Raw genomic sequence first — 16,905 nt, 5'->3', positions numbered from 1 at the left:
ATGTCATTATTTTCAAAATTTTCGCAGTTCTTAATAAGCGATGAGATTGTTGATCATACACCTCCATATTCGTTATTCAATGGAGGTCTTTCGATATTGGTTCCGAACCAACAAGATAAAGCTAATATCGGTGAAGATGATGAGACTAAAGAGGAAGAGCAACCTAGACGAAGAAATCCTGGTCGAAATAGACAACCATTGTCATAAGGAACGGATTCACGAAGAAGACATTGTTAGATTTTATCTTATGTTTTTTATGTCTTTTAATTGAAGGTTATATTTTTTATATTTAGTTTTTATGTTTAATTTTATATTTTAATTGAATATTATATTTATATATTTGGTTTTTATATTATGTTATTTTTTGTATTATGTTATATTTAATTTATTTGTAAATATTTAGTTTTTTGTATTTTGTTATATTTTTTTTTTAAGTATTTTACTTTTCAAACATAAAAAGTTATGTCGTGTTCTATAAAACACACCTTTAAGGTGAACTCTCAAATCAATATAAGTCGTTTCCTGCATAACACGTCTTTGCTGATTCAGATGCCATGACGATAAAGAGTGCCTTACAAAACCCGTCTTATTGTCACGTAGTACGAAATAATGATATCTCTGTAAATATTAAAGAAACTGTGACTTTTTGATAAAAAAAAATTTTCATTTTAAGGTGATTTTTGAGTAAAAATGCCTTCGTAATCCACGATGTTGCATGTTCAGAGGAAACATATCGATTTATCCACAAGGAAAGTGTAAACTGTAAAGTAGACCTCAAAGTCTCCTTTGAGAAAACAGACTTTAGCACATTAACTAAATTAAAACTAGCTAATGTACATGACAAAACTGGACAGGCATCTCTTCCTTAAACTCATAACCCATGGTTAATGATTAATTTGCCCTCTAATTTCACTAACACTACTTATCAGATTCAGAGCCAAAGAGCTCCGGCCTCCTTTAGCAGCGGCACCAAAGTCCCATTAATATGCGAAGCCATGACTCTGTCCATGGCACCAATCAGCTTCCCACCGATAAACACGACCGGAACATTCTGCGAGTTGCCGAGTAGTCTCGACAGAGCCTTCTCCATCTCTTTCCCTCGAGGGTGATGGTCGAGCTCGATAACCATCGGGTTCACCCCCATTCCGCAGAAGAGGCGCTTGGCAGCATGGCACATGCAACAGCTGCTGACGCTGAATATCACCACCGCGCTCTCCGACGCCAGCTGCGCCACACTCTCGATGGGGTCCGACTCGATGCTCCTCAGGCTCAGGCTCATCGGCATGTAACACCCCCACGAATCGCCCTCACAATACATTGTTTTCTCTCTCCTTTTTTTGGAACTGAAAATTACTGCCGAGAGAAACGAAGATGGTGGTGGAGTTTAGGGAAAGACGTTTGAGGGAGTGGGGCAATTTTATAAGGGTCGGTGGTGGTGCGTTGTAGAAAAGTGGGGTTTGTCCATTGTTGTCGCACCCGCGTGCGTCGGGGTATTTGCTTTAAAATGATTTCTGTCTGCACTGTGACTCTGTGAGAAAGAGAGAAGAGAGAGGACAACAATACAAATAAAAACCGGTTTAAATATACCATTGGTCACTCTCTTTTTTAATATATGCAATTTAGACCTTGTACTTTAATTTATGACTTTGAGTCACTATACTATTTTATTTTAGAGAAAATCGCCTCAGTGACCAAAAATACCTTATAATATATGATTTTAACCAACTTTTTTTGGATTTGCCAAAATGACCAATAAAATCGCAACGCGATATCAAAATCGCAACGCGATTTAGAAAATCGCAACGTTAAAAAGAAAATCGCAACGGTCAAAAGAAAATCGCAATGCGAGCTTCCAAGTTCGCAACGCGATTTAGAAGAAAATCGCAATGCGATTGATAGAATCGCAATGCGATTGATATAATCGCAATGCGATTGAGAGAGTCGCAACGCGATTGAGAGAGTCGCAACGCGATTTAGAAGAAAATCGCAACGCGACTGAGAGAATCGCAATGCGACTGAGAGAATCGCAATGCGATTTATAGAATCGCAACGTTGAAAATAAAATCGCAACGGTCAAAAGAATAGTTGAGATAGATCACAATATGAATTATCGATAATAAATTAATTCATTTTAATAAGTATTTAAAATTATAACTTGATAAATACATGAAATAATTCTATTATTAAATAAAAAATATATTTTTTATATTAAAATTATTGAGATAGATATTTACTATAAAAGTAAAAGATTTTTTTTTCACGTACAACCTCTATGTGAATTAGTTTCACAATAAGGTATCGGTTATGCATTGGATTCTTTCGTATTAGATGGTCTTTAATAAGATCATCATCATCATTCTTTTGTTCAACAATACCATATATTAATGAGGTATATTGGTTCATTAACACGACTAATTCATATTGTAATGGATGATAACTTATGAAGAATAATGATATTTGGAACAAGTGTTGGTAATGCTCAATCCCACATAGTATTGGAAATACTATTGGGAATGGTATTTAAGGCTTGTATTTTGCACTTCCTTGTTGAGTGAAAGAGGACAAGGGGGACTCTCGCGCGCCGCCGCCGTCGCCGTCTCGTCTCGGGTCGTGGTCGTGGTCGTGGTCGTGGTCGTGGTCGTGGTCGTGGTAATACGTGGTAATACGTGTCTTCGACACGTCCGCGCGGATACTATCTTTTTAGAGAAAATTCTTAAGAAACAAATTTTTTTTAACTATTCTTTTGACCGTTGCGATTTTATTTTCAACGTTGCGATTTTCTAAATCGCGTTGCGATTCTCTCAATCGCATTGCGATTCTCTCAGTCGCATTGCGAATCTCTCAGTCGCATTGCGATTCTCTCAGTCGCATTGCGATTCTCTCAGTCGCATTGCGATTCTCTCAGTCGCATTGCGATTCTCTCAGTCGCATTGCGATTTTCTTCTAAATCGCGTTGCGACTCTCTCAATCGCAATTGCGATTCTATAAATCGCATTGCGATTCTATCAATCGCATTGCGATTTTCTTCTAAATCGCGTTGCGAACTTGGAAGCTCGCGTTGCGATTTTCTTTTGACCGTTGCGATTTTCTTTTTAACGTTGCGATTTTCTAAATCGCGTTGCGATTTTGATATCGCGTTGCGATTTTATTGGTCATTTTGGCAAATCCAAAAAAAGTTGGTTAAAATCGTATATTATAAGGTATTTTTGGTCACTGAAGCGATTTTCTCTTTATTTTAATGTAGCTTTCAGGTCGACGTTAATGAAAAATTAAATACGAGTCAAGAGATGTATCGAGACATTCAAATTGCAAATAGGGTAAAATATACAAAATAATTATTAAATTATGTTGGAACACATTTTTAACCATTAGACTTTTTAAAGTTACAAAATGATCATTATATGTTATAACATTTTGTAATAGTTTGATAAGTTTAATGACCATTTTATACTAATTTGCTAAAGTTTAATGCTCATTTGTAACAATTCACTAAGTTTAATGATTATTTTATAACTTTTGAAGTTTTGATAGAAAAGATGAATTTAGTATAGTCTAGTGACGACATGTATACTTTACCCTTAGAAATAATACATACACTCAACATCACAAAATTGAAGTATAATGACTAAACTTTAAATTTTGAAATAGTTGAGGATCCCTTTTCATATTTAAACCAATAAAACTCTAGGGAGAGGTTTCCTAATGGAAGCATAGGTGTTAGTTGAAGAAGAGAGGGTATGGGGTAATTTGTCTACTCCAATTACCTAAGTTTCGGTTCCAACTTTTAATCACATGCTGCTTTCCTTTTTGTGTAGTAATATTAAAAATAAGACCCTTTTCATTCAGGCAAAAACTGAAGGGTTTTTGGAATAGACGGTTTGCTTTGGTGCTGCTTGTCGGTGGCCTTCGATGAGATTTACACTTTTGTTGGTGACAAGACCCGACCCTTGCGCACATGTTTTGCCCTTTGTCATCTAGGAACAGTCGAACATGGTGATGTGTTGGGTCTTGGGGATGATGTATTCATCATCCATTCTGTATTGGGTTTGTTGCCCTAATCCGATAGAAAGGGCAGGGGCATTGTGTCCTCTAAATTATAGGGTCATGGTCAAATCAGAGTTAAAAAAAAGGCTGCCGCACGTGAGCATTTCCCATTTCCTTATAGCTAAGAACAATAATCATATGTTGTATTACCACTTCGGTTCTTTTGTAACTTTAGGATAAAGGTGCTTACGTATGCACGTAAAGATTACAGGTTCAATATCAAACTAGTACAACTTTACATTACTGTCTAAAATCAGATAAAACATGAGGCGAAAAGCCCACAGCTTGGATTAAAACATGCTACAGATTTGGAAAAGTTGAGGTATGTGTGTTGTGGATTCCACTTTAGCTATACATAGTGGGACTAATGTTTTTTTTTAATTAATCACTTGTATCCGATCTATTGATTGATTAATCTAAATCGAATATTGTAAAGATAGGTGTGTTGTGGATTCCACATTATTATTATTTAATGGATTCCACATTAGCTACTACATAGTGGGACTAATACTTGGGTAAACTACATTGGTTACCACCGAACTATGGTCATTAAACATTTTAACCACCAACGTTTAAAAGCGATCAAACATATCACTAAACTATTTAAATGGTTCCATCCCCTAAATGCGATTACGACATTCGTTTAATCGGGAAATGCCTTAATCTCTCCAAATCAACGATAAACTCTTTGATTTCTTCATCCTCCAATCTCCATGTTCCATCGTCTGATGGGCCTGAAATTGGACAGTATTTTTCGAATCGTCATTCTCTTGTAGTCCGCTATTCGGATTGGTCGTCCATCCACTAAAGTTATGCCACATCAGCCTGTCCATTTAGTTTTTAATGGTGAGATATTAAAATGAAACAAAAACTAAATGTTAAATATGATTTTAAAAAAAAATAAAAAGTTTAGATACTAAAACAGACCAAAGTTAATAATTTAAGTACTAAACGCGATTGATTTTATACTGACCAACAACTTTACTTGAGTCAATAAATATTTCCAAAAAATCAGTTAGAACAAAACAAATATGCTTAAAGATAATCACGATTCATATGGTTAATCATGGTTTTTTTTCATTTATATAAATGGAGGATTTCTTAACAAAAATGAATCATCCAACTTCCCATGTTCACGAGTAATTAAGGGTGTTCAAACTGTTAATTCGATAAACCGATTGAATGAAATTACTCAAATTTTATTAATCAAGTTTTTTTCCCTTTAACTGTTAACTAAGCCGATTTTTTCCCCAAAAAATGTAATCGAACCGAATTAAGTTCCATTAATTGATCGGTTAACCGAAATTTATAAATAATATATATTATATATTAAATATTTATTTTTTTAGTTTATTCGATTAATTCAGTCGGTTAATTCGGTTAAAACCGAAGTTTAAACACTACTAAAGCTAAACAATATATATAATATATTATATATTTAATAATTTCAGTTAATTCGGTTAATTAACCAATTTCGAACCAAAATAACCGAAACCGAAGTTTGAAAAAAACCGTTAACTAACCAAACCCAAAATTAACCAATCGATTATCCGACTTAAATTTTGATTCGATTAATTAATTCGATTATAACCAATTTATAAACACCCATAGGAACGACTGGACCATCCCCTTACACAATTAAGTTTATTTAACTTTTTACTGTATAGCATTGCTTATATTGCGTGAAACAGTAGCATTTCAGAATAGTTTTATATATCATGCATGATGGTATAAAAAGAAGCAGTGACGGTGAAGACAAAGGATCACAATCACATGTTCACCTAAAGCCCAGACAAAGTGACGGCAGTCGCTAAAGTAGCTCAGTTCAGGCGTGCATGCAGTGCACCTGCTCTCACGGGACGGCGGCCGGGTACGGTTGTGCGCCGAATACCGGCTTAATATCTGTATCCATTTTTTATTTTCTTTTTTCCTTTATGGTTGACCTTCCTTCTTATTCACCAACGCATGCTCAGCGGAATCCCGGTGCTGCTTTTCTTTGTACGTTGCGAGTAAAATTTAAGGTCTGGTTATTGGATAAAAAGTGAGTCTGGGTACGGTGATTTTCTTAGTTTCGAGAAAGAATCACAGCTTTAACTTACAAGGGGGTGCGGTCTGGGTCAAACAAAAACACTGTTTCATTCGAAGATGTGAGGGATATCTTCATTACTTTGGTCCATAGCTGCACAGACAGAATCAAGATCTTGGCAGTTGATAGGTTGGTCTGATTCTCTCTTAAGATATATATATATATATATATATATATGTGTGTGTGTGTGTGTGTGAAATAGACTTGTAACGTGGAAAAGGAATGCGACTACAAGAATATATATTTTAAAAGTAAATGAATTTCGGTATTTAATAGTTACAATGACTCTGATTAAATCTGAAGCTGAGTAGGGATCAAGTTATGATTAAATTACGAGGAAATAAGTTGTTTAACTTTAAAACGAACATATATTTTTAGGAAAATTCTACAGTGCTCGACGAGCACTATTAATTTAATTTATAAAAAAATAAATTCTTAAGAATTCAACATATAATTATAAATTAGTTAAAAATTTAAAGATAAATTATTTAAAATAAAGGGTAAACTATACCAGTAGCCACCTAACTATTGTCCTTTTTCATTTTCACCAATATTTTTTAAATGTTGTCAATCAGGTCACTCAGCTATTTAAATGCCTTCAATTAAGCCACTTGCCATTGATATTTAACGGATAAGATAATGTAACAATTACAATATTTAGTATAATTATACATTTGGTCAATGTTACTTATATAATCTATCAATTTGGTCCTAATTTTAATATATTAAAATAAACTTAACCCTCAAATCTTTAATTTTCCATTCCTCAGCTATTTTCAATTACCTAATAAAAGAAATGAATAGCTCAAATTCAGATCGAGTCAATTTCAGTGATAAGATAACAATAATCAAAATGAATTACATAATATTTTCTGGATTCATGTTTTTGGAGAATTTTAGAGAAAACTAAATGGAAAGAGGGGATACAGAGGAAGAGATTAAATTTGAACTCTTTGGGGAATGAATACAATGGAGCATGACCGCAATTCATGTTTTTCTGAGATATTTTATAAAATGATTATTAATATACCTATTTTGAAGAGAATAAGCAGTCGTAATCTTCTACTTCCTCAGCTATTTTCTTAATAAGCTATGAGACTGGTATTTATTCTGGAATCGTCAATTATTTTATAATAACACGTGACCTCTAACTAATCTAATAATTGTAGAAACCAAGAGAATTTAGTGGTAAATAAATTATTGTTATTCCTTGAGATTACGGGTTCAAGCAATAGGAAGGTCGAAGGTAAGTTTATTTTAATTTATTAAAACTAGGATCAAACTGATAGAATATATAAGTAACAGTGACCTAATGTGTAATTATACCAAATATTTTAACTGCCACATCGGCTTTTCCGTTAAATATTAACGGAAAGTGGCTTAATTGAATGCATTTAAATAGTCGAGTGACCTGATTGACAAAATTTCAAAAATATTGGTCAAAATGAAAAGGGACAATAGTTAGGTGGTCACTGGTATAGTTTACCATTTATTTTAAATAATTTTTTTTAAAAATTTTAACTAATTTATAATTATATGTTGAGTCATTTAGAATTTAATTTTTTATAATTTAAATTGATGGTGCCCGTCGTTAGTAGTGTTCATCGCTGCTCTTCGAGCATAGAAGAATCATCCCTATTTTTATTAAAAAAAATAACGTGAATTTAACATATAGTTAAGTCATAAAAATTAAGAGGGTAGGACTTTATTTCACTAATTTTAAAATTACAAGAACTCGAAAAACATTTTTTTTATAGAAAGTCGCTAGTTTTATTAAAAATCGATAATATCCAAAATTACAATGAAGATTTATATGCATAATCGTAAACGTAAATTAAATTATAATTAGGACATTTTCCTATAACCATTGACACAAAAAACTAGCTACCTAAATCACACAATGTCCAAAGAAGGAAAAGGTTAAAAAACTTAACCAAAAAGCTCGAACAAAATAAAGAAATGAAAAAATCTGATTGTATCAACAAACGAATCAAAAAAGAATAAAGCTATTACAAGACCACTGACAAATCGCAAATCAGAGTCGAGAGATGTGAGAAAATTATTCACAAACACAAAACGCATATCCAAATCAATCAGAGGGTCCAAAACAGGAAAGATTTGCATGGTAACAAATAAGCGTCATCTTAATTAGTCACAAGAATGTCAAATTCAACCCTAAAAAATAAACAAAAATAACAGTCAAACAATCGAAAACTACCAAAATACATAGATAAATTTGTCACAAAGACAGAGATAAACATGTCACAAAAATAGACTTATTCTTATTTAAAAAACTAAAAAAAGAAAAGAAAAGACAAACGACAATCGTCAATCAATATCAAAATCAGTGTCACCGCCGATTAAATAAAATATAAAGAAATTGATTTATCTATAAAAGTAATACAAATTGTAAAGAAAATTAAAAAAAATGAGGAGAGAGAGGAAAGGACAAGCGGCCAGAACTTGAAAAGTAATTAAATCAGAAAAATTGAGGATTATTGCTTAAGTTTATTAATTTTGAATGGACAAAGTTCAAAAAAATAATTAAATCAATTCTTTTTGAGTAAGAGCTATTTCAATAGTTTCAAACTATAAATGACTTAAAATATAATTAAATCATCAAAGTTTGAGGGCATAAGCCCTCCCATCCCACTTTCAACATGCCTTCGTGTTTGGAATTGAATGAAACATAAGAGGATAAAAAATGGTAGGGACTGAATTAGTATTAAAACCAAAAAAAAGGTTGAGACTTAATTTCAAAACAAAATCACCAGGCAAATAAGAACATGGCATGGGATAACAAGTGGAAATTATCGTTGCTTCACATCAAAATAAACATGCAACTTTGACAGAAACTTTAATTTTCATTACCAAACAAAAATGGTTCTACCTTGTTTACTACAACATAAAATTAATAAACATGAATTAAAGCAGGCATTGTGTTATCTTCTTCATCTCTTAACCATTGAGGTCGTATTTCCCTCGAAAAGTTGTTCAATCAACTCCTCAATATCTTCCGGTTGATACCTGATGTATTTCCCTGCTTGTTTACTGTTATCAAAGTATGACTGGAATCTCCCTACAAATGACCTGTATGCCGGAATCATCACCGACGATATCGATACTCGTAGCTCCGATTTAATCTGTCCGTCGCTCACGACCCATGTGCTCTGTGTCTTGAGGATTTCGTCGAACAAGGCGTTGAAGTTCTTGAACCTTTCTTTCAGTATGGTTCTTGACACTTTCCCATTAACTTGTACACCCTCATGGCTTATGGTCTGCAACACGTTGCTCCATGTTTCTCTTTGGTACAATTTGTGGTACCGTCTCAACTCCGAGGTCCGTTTCCGTGACCAAGAATGACCGAGCATTTCGTAGATGTCGGTTGACTCCTTGATCTTCTGCAGAATGTATCTCCCGTTGCTCATTAAAAAGATGTAACGCAACGACGGGCTCCGGTAGAGCTTCGATTTCATCTCGATGTTGGCATCTAATAAGTCCATGACCTTCATAAACTTTAATGCAAATGGGGATGCCTGCAGGCACCGATCGTCCTTTTTAATGTAGTTCTCCGGAACTTTCTCGACGGTCAATTCTTCTGTTTCGTTGTGCTTTCGAAATGCTTGCTCTAGTGTGTCCTTATACTCACAGGCATATTTTAGATAATTCATTGTATATCGAGTCAAGGGGTGAACGGCACCGCCCGCGACAGGGATTCGGCCTGCATTGTCACTCTCGATCGAATTCTCGAGCTGAGAGAATATGCTCACCGCGGTTTCGCCGATCCTACCTTGCACCATAGATGTCTCGGACACGAATTCCTTGGCCGACAAGTAGTTGCCAATCTCCATATTGTTCAAATCACGCAATGCCTCGTATATGTCTAGGAACTTAAATAGTTTCTCCGTTGAGTATTGTTTAGGCAACACCAGGGCATTCGGAAAATTAAGAAGCCTAATGGTCAAGGATGTCGCGAGTTCGCAGAACAATCACTGAGCGATCGAGGGATGCTCGGAAAACACTGAATTACAAAGCGTGCGTTCGCTGGAGAATAGATTGTTGGTGCAATGTTTCATAATGTGGAACCAATTACCGATCTCGACTTCCAGTGATTTCCAACTCATCCTTTCGGCATCGTCGACGTTGATATTCTCGAACGATAGCTTGCTCAACTCGGCATCCAGTGCTTTTAGCCTAAGACCACTATAAGCAATGCAACACTCTACCTCGTACCCTGCAAAGATCATTGTGCTAGCGATTCGGTCGAAAGATACGGGAACTCTTCTTCCGTTTTCGACTTTGAGTTGCCTTCGTTTCGATCCGCATTTACATCGAGAAGTGCACGGAACTCGTTTTCGGATAACAACATGGCACGATGGTGAGCAGTGATAAGATAGCAGTTTAACTATCTATGAAAGCAAGAAAGAAACTGAAAGATCTTGTAATCTTTTTTTATTATCAAGAAGCTGATCTCTCTTGAATTAGAGAGCAGTATTTATACAGTCAATAAGGAAAGCATATGCTGCTATAAAGAACGGTTAACAACTCAACAAACTAACTGCTACAATCTAACAAACTATTCTAGAACAACACTATTCTAGAACTCACAACATATCCACAATCACAAGCACATGTTCACTAACATTCACCCTGCTTTATTAACTTCTTCAGCACTTCTTGACTTCAATATTCCCCCTGTCATTCCACTTTGTAAACCTGCAGGAAGCCCTCTTAGCTGTGTTACCAAGAGTTTTTGTCTATGCTTGAGAAACGAGGCAGAAGACAGTGGCTTTGTCAACACATCTGCCACCTGCTCATAGGCTGGAACCTCATTAACCTGTAAACGACCATCAGCAACCATTTCGCGTACAAAAAATAAGTCAAGTTCAACATGCTTGAACTTAGAATGCTGAACGGGATTGGCACATACTGCAACAGTGCTGGAATTATCACACCACAAGGTAGCTTTACCATGTGGAACCATGCACAACTCCTGAAGCAATGACTCAATCCAAACAATCTCAGCAGCTGCAGAAGCAACACTCCTATATTCAGCTTCAGCCGTGGAACGAGAAACAACTTGTTGCTTGCGTGAGCTCCAGGAAATAAGATTCCCACCAAAGAAAATGCAGTAGCCAGTCGTGGAACGTCTATCATCAGGATCGGAACCCCAGTCTGCATCTGCAAAACCAGTCAGAGACATGCGAGAAGATGCTGTGAATCGAAGACCATAGTCAGTCGTCCCTTGAAGATAACGTAAAATCCTCTTAACAGCCTGAAAATGGCTATTACGAGGTGACTGCATGAACTGGCAGACCTTGTTTACAGCAAACGCAATGTCTGGCCTAGTAACCACAATATACTGAAGAGCACCAACAATGCTCCTGTATTGAGCCATATCTTCAACAGGTTCCCCAGCATCAGCTGACAACTTACAATTAGAAACCATCGGAGTAGGGAGACTCTTTGCCTCATTAAAACCGTGCTTATGCAACAACTCATGAATGTATTTTTGTTGAGTCAGGACAACACCATCAGCATCATGACACACCTCTATACCAAGAAAGAAATTAAGAGAACCAAGGTCCTTCAACGCAAAACGAGTGTTCAGTTTTTCAATAACACACTGAACCTCACTGGCATCACTCCCTGTCAAGATAATATAATCTACATATACAAGCATGTAGACAACACTATTTTCTGACTTTCTAACAAACAAAGAAGAATTAGATTTAGATAAACCGAACCTTTCAGAGACCAGGTACTCTCGAAGTCTCTCAAACCAGGCCCGAGGAGCTTGCTTCAAGCCATAGATTGCTTTATGAAGCTTGCAAACTAAACTACCACCAGCTTGCACAAATCCAGGAGGTTGAGTCATGTAAACCTCTTCCATCAATGCCCCATTTAAAAATGCATTATTAATATCCACTTGACGCAGCAACCAACCTCTTGTCAAAGCAAGAGTAAGAATCACTCGGACCGTTACAGGTTTCACAACCGGACTAAACACCTCATGGTAATCAATTCCTGGTTGTTGGAGAAACCCCTTCGCAACAAGACGAGACTTGTATCGAGACACCGAGCCATCAGCATTACGTTTCACCTTAAAGATCCATTTGCAGTTGACGGGTACACGATCTTTAGGAAGAGAGACCAGAGACGACGTCTTATTTGCAATCAAGGCATCAAATTCCTCTTGTGCAGCTTTCTTCCAATGAGGAATCTTCATAGCCTCTCTAATTGATCGAGGTTCTTCATCAAGACATTCAACATGCAGAACACGAGGTTTTCGAATACCATCTTTGGCCCTGGTAACCATAGGATGTATATTTTGAACCAGAACAGGCTCATGTGCACTGTCACCCGTTGAAGAAGCCCCACGCACATTGTCACGGTCGGCCATTGCTCCAAAAGACGTGACCCCATGCGCAACATCATGGTCGAGTGGTGCATTATCAAACAAAACGGTCCCATGGCTATCATCATCATGCGCAAAAGATATGTCCCCAATAATATTATTTCTTGGATTATGAGTACCTGTCCCAACAATGTTATAATTGGGTGTGGCTCCATGCGTATTATCACAAGTAGCACGCACATGCACATTATCTAAACCTTGACCCTCGACATTAGGCATCTCAGCAAAAGGTGTGGTCCCAAGCGTTGAAAACAAAGGCGCAGCACATGGGCTATTTAAAAACTCATCCGTTGAGTGCGTTGAAGAAGCATCACAAGGATTATTTTTACTTAGTGGAGGCCTTGCACGCATAACAGGGGTATTTGCAATTAAAAAACCATTTGGTGGAGCACCAGGCGTGGAATCAATTACACGAGAAACATTGTCACCTAATGGAGCACACGTTGACACTGTGGAGAAAGGAACATGCAGCGCAGCACGTGGGCTGATTGTATGGAAATGAGCAAATGTTGAATTCAATGGGCCATGCGTTGAATTCAAAGGAGGACCACGCATTGAAGTTAATGGAGAAGCACATGGACTGCTTTCACTTAGTGAAGTAGGCGTGACATGTGTTGGTGGAGCCGTTGGAGCATGCGCATTGTCACGACTTAGCAGCGTGGACCCATGCGCGTTTTCAAAAGCTATAGCCCCATGCGCACCTGACCCAACGAAAATGCCTTCATTCGCATTACCAAAATCACGTTCATCCAACACTTGGTTCTCGACCATTTCAAAAGGTGTGGCCCCATACACATTATGCCTTTGACTATTTGATGAGTCATGTGTTGATGGAGAAGCACATGGTGGCAGATGTGTTGATGGAGCAGGTACTGGTGGAACGCACGTTGATGGAGCAGGCACTGGTGGAACGCACGTTGATGGGACTTGCAGTGTCTGTACAGGAGAGACAAGAGGAATAATACCCGTGGAGACACCATTATCTGGAGCAACACCTGAAACATTACAAACTTCATAAGGAAATACACTTTCATCAAAAACAACATGCCTCGAAATTATTACTCTGCCAGAGTCATCCAAACATTTATATCCCTTATGAGCAGTGCTATATCCCAGAAACACGCACTTCTTTGATCTGAAATCCAGCTTATGTCGATTAAACAAACGCAAGCAAGGATAGCAAGCACAGCCAAACACCCTGAGAAAAGAGTAATCTGGCAAGACATGATGCAGAGCTTCAAATGGAGACTTCCCATGTAAAACAGGTGTGGGCAATCTATTGATAAGATAAACGGCAGAAGCAAAAGCATAGCTCCAAAATTTCTAAGGTAAAGAAGCCTGAGCTAACATTGTCAATCCTGTTTCTACAATGTGTCTATGCTTCATCTCAGCCTTACCATTCTGCTCCGAGGTGCCAGGGCACGAGAGACGATGCTGCACCCCATTGGCAGAGAACCACTTTCGAAGTGGTTGATATTCCCCACCACCATCAGTTTGGAGAGCTTTAATTTTGTATCCAAACTGCACTTCAACCAATTTCGCAAAGTCAAGAAAGCACTGAGTCACCTCAGATTTACGTTTCAAGAGATACATCCAGGTATAACGACTACAAACATCAACAAAAGAAACATAATAAAGAAATCCCTCAGTGGAGCACACAGGAGCTGGTCCCCAGACATCAGAGAAAACAAGTTGAAAAGGCTCATTATATTGAGTGAAAGATTTACAAAAGGGCAACTTATGAGATTTCCCTTGCATACAAGCAGAACACACATTCACTGCTTCAGTTTTATTGAAAACAAGACTACACGACTTCAAAACATGCTGAACAATATCAAGAGATGGATGGCCAAGACGCTGATGCCACAACTTCAAGGACACAGGTGATTTTGAGACATTATTCACCAAACAAGAAGACCTCTGATCCTCACAAGGCAGCAGCTGATACAGCCCGTCACCCGTGAGCCTCCCGCGAAGTAGAGTTGCTTGAGTCCGAGCATCCTTCACAAGACATTCAGAGGGATGAAACTCCATGAACACACCATTATCACGAGTGAACTGAGAAACAGATAGCAACTTTTTCTTTATGTTAGGCACATGCAACATATTCTGCAAAATCAAAGGTTTCTTACTAGAACTCAAAAAACCTTGGCCTACATGCATGATTGAAATTCCCTCACCATTACCCATGAGCAAGGAACTACCTCCAGTATAGGTGGTACCTGATTGAAAAACAGACAAATCATTCGTTACATGGTGAGTAGCTCCGGTGTCAGGGTACCACAAAGAATCCACAGACACTGAGGAGCTAGAGCCCGAGGGAGTTGGGACAGTAGCAATATAGGCTGCTGAACCAAGCGTCAAAGAGGAATGCGATGCACCATGAGAGAAGCGAGAAGCATCTGGAGGAAAACCAGGAGAAGTACCAGGAAAGGGATAGTGCACAGGAGCATACGGCGAAGGAAAATAAAATGGTGTGGGAACAAAAGATGAAGGTGGAGGCATGGAGGTTACGGTGTGAGCATAAGTTTGTCCACCAGATTGCTGATGTTTAGCAGAATTCCCAGCACCAGTGGGCTTTGAGCCATTCTCTTGCATCGACTCAGACCCGGACACACCAGTGTAGTCTCTATCAAACCGATGATAACACTTCTGGACCACATGTCCAAACCGGCCACACAACTGGCATTGAGGACGATTATTATTACGCCCTCGACCTCGACCACGATATCCATTCGACTGTCCACGAGACGAATGATCCTGTGATGAACCAGTATTAACATCCTGAGTTCCACAAGAGTCAGTTTCAACAGCAGCACCTTCCCGAGATTGAAGAACAAGATTTACAGAAAAGTTTTCACTCAAGAACATCTTCTGTCGAGCCTCACAATCTAACAACATCTCAGTAAGAATATCAAGAGAAAAATTTTCTCGTGATGCAATTGCAATAATAGACTCAAATTCCATTGTAAGTCCAACTAACACAACATTAACATGTTCTTGCTCAGTAACCACACTACCTGAAGCATTCAACAAATCACATATGGATTTGACTTTGGCAAGATACTCCCTAATCGTCAAACCAGTCTTTCGCTGGGAATGAAGATTATGTCGAAGAGAAGAAATCTTGGCACTGGAACGAGCACCAAACAGACGAGATATAGTATTCCAGATTGACATCGCAGTTGTAAGTCCAGTCAAGTGAGGCAGAACCTCTGTACTCACAGTAGTTAAAAGCCAGGAAGCAAGCAGTTTATCTTGCTGGCGATGAGCTGCAAACACTGGATTCTCTTCAAGTTGTCCAGACGCATTAGTGATGAACTCATCTGGTGCAACATATCCGACTGAGATGAACCTCAACAACCCATAGCCATCAATTATCAACGCCACTTGATGCTTCCAAAGAAGGTATGTGGATTCAGTGAGTTTAACAGTATCATGCTTTGGTATGTGTTGAATGCCAAACATACGTTGAGATGTTCCCGGACTCAGGGAAGAAGCATTCGGAGACACATCCTCGGGATCAACCATCAAATCAACCATGATGCCAAGAATCACACGAGATGTGAAAGCTTAATCTCGTGCAGCTACTGGAAAGGAGAAGACACAGCGGAAGAAACACACCCAGGTATTGGCGAAAGATACCATGATAAGATAGCAGTTTAACTATCTATGAAAGCAAGAAAGAAACTGAAAGATCTTGTAATCTTTTTTTATTATCAAGAAGCTGATCTCTCTTGAATTAGAGAGCAGTATTTATACAGTCAATAAGGAAAGCATATGCTGCTATAAAGAACGGTTAACAACTCAACAAACTAACTGCTACAATCTAACAAACTATTCTAGAACAACACTATTCTAGAACTCACAACATATCCACAATCACAAGCACATGTTCACTAACAAGCAGAGCCTGCTCGGTTTACACAAGAAGTCGCACCGGAATCGGACGGTAATTCTTCGAGCCTACGAATGATCGTCGTAAGGCGTTTTGCGGCTTCGAAAACGAGGCGTCTTCCTCCATGTTTAGGCCGAATTTAGCTGAGGCTTCCCTAAGTTCATAGGCTGCAATCTCGGAATCAACTATCTCCAAGAACCGGTCAATACAGGTAAAATTATTCTCACCGGAATCCAACTTTTCGATGAATTGATCAACGTCTTTTAGAATTCGATCAAATTTAAAACAGGGTTCCGATGATAACTCGTCGGTATTGTTCTTCTCATCCCCACCGTCCGATACACATTCGATTGCCAAGCTTTCACCGTTCTGGCTCTTCTTCCCCATGATGAGGTGAAATTAGCCGAGCCAAGCAAGGCAATTATGATTTTACTTTGCGATTTAATCTCTCGTTTGTGT

At 37.8% G+C, this 16,905-nt stretch overlaps 1 protein-coding gene across 1 annotated transcript; it reads right to left on the bottom strand.

Moving 5' to 3' along the window:
- Positions 1-877: 877 nt before the first annotated feature.
- Positions 878-1,372, bottom strand: LOC120137246 (glutaredoxin-C1-like). Its single transcript, XM_039153050.1, has one exon. It carries the CDS (start codon positions 1,316-1,318, stop codon positions 932-934), a length of 387 nt encoding a protein of 128 aa, XP_039008981.1. The 5' UTR covers positions 1,319-1,372; the 3' UTR covers positions 878-931.
- Positions 1,373-16,905: the final 15,533 nt, after the last annotated feature.

This window comes from Hibiscus syriacus, unplaced genomic scaffold, assembly GCF_006381635.1.
Source record: "Hibiscus syriacus cultivar Baekdansim isolate YM2019G1 unplaced genomic scaffold, ASM638163v2 tig00110655_pilon, whole genome shotgun sequence".
In the NCBI taxonomy this organism is placed as follows: Eukaryota; Viridiplantae; Streptophyta; class Magnoliopsida; order Malvales; family Malvaceae; genus Hibiscus; species Hibiscus syriacus.
Note: the sequence above shows the minus strand (reverse complement) of the source record. Positions and strands in the feature narration are given on the sequence as shown.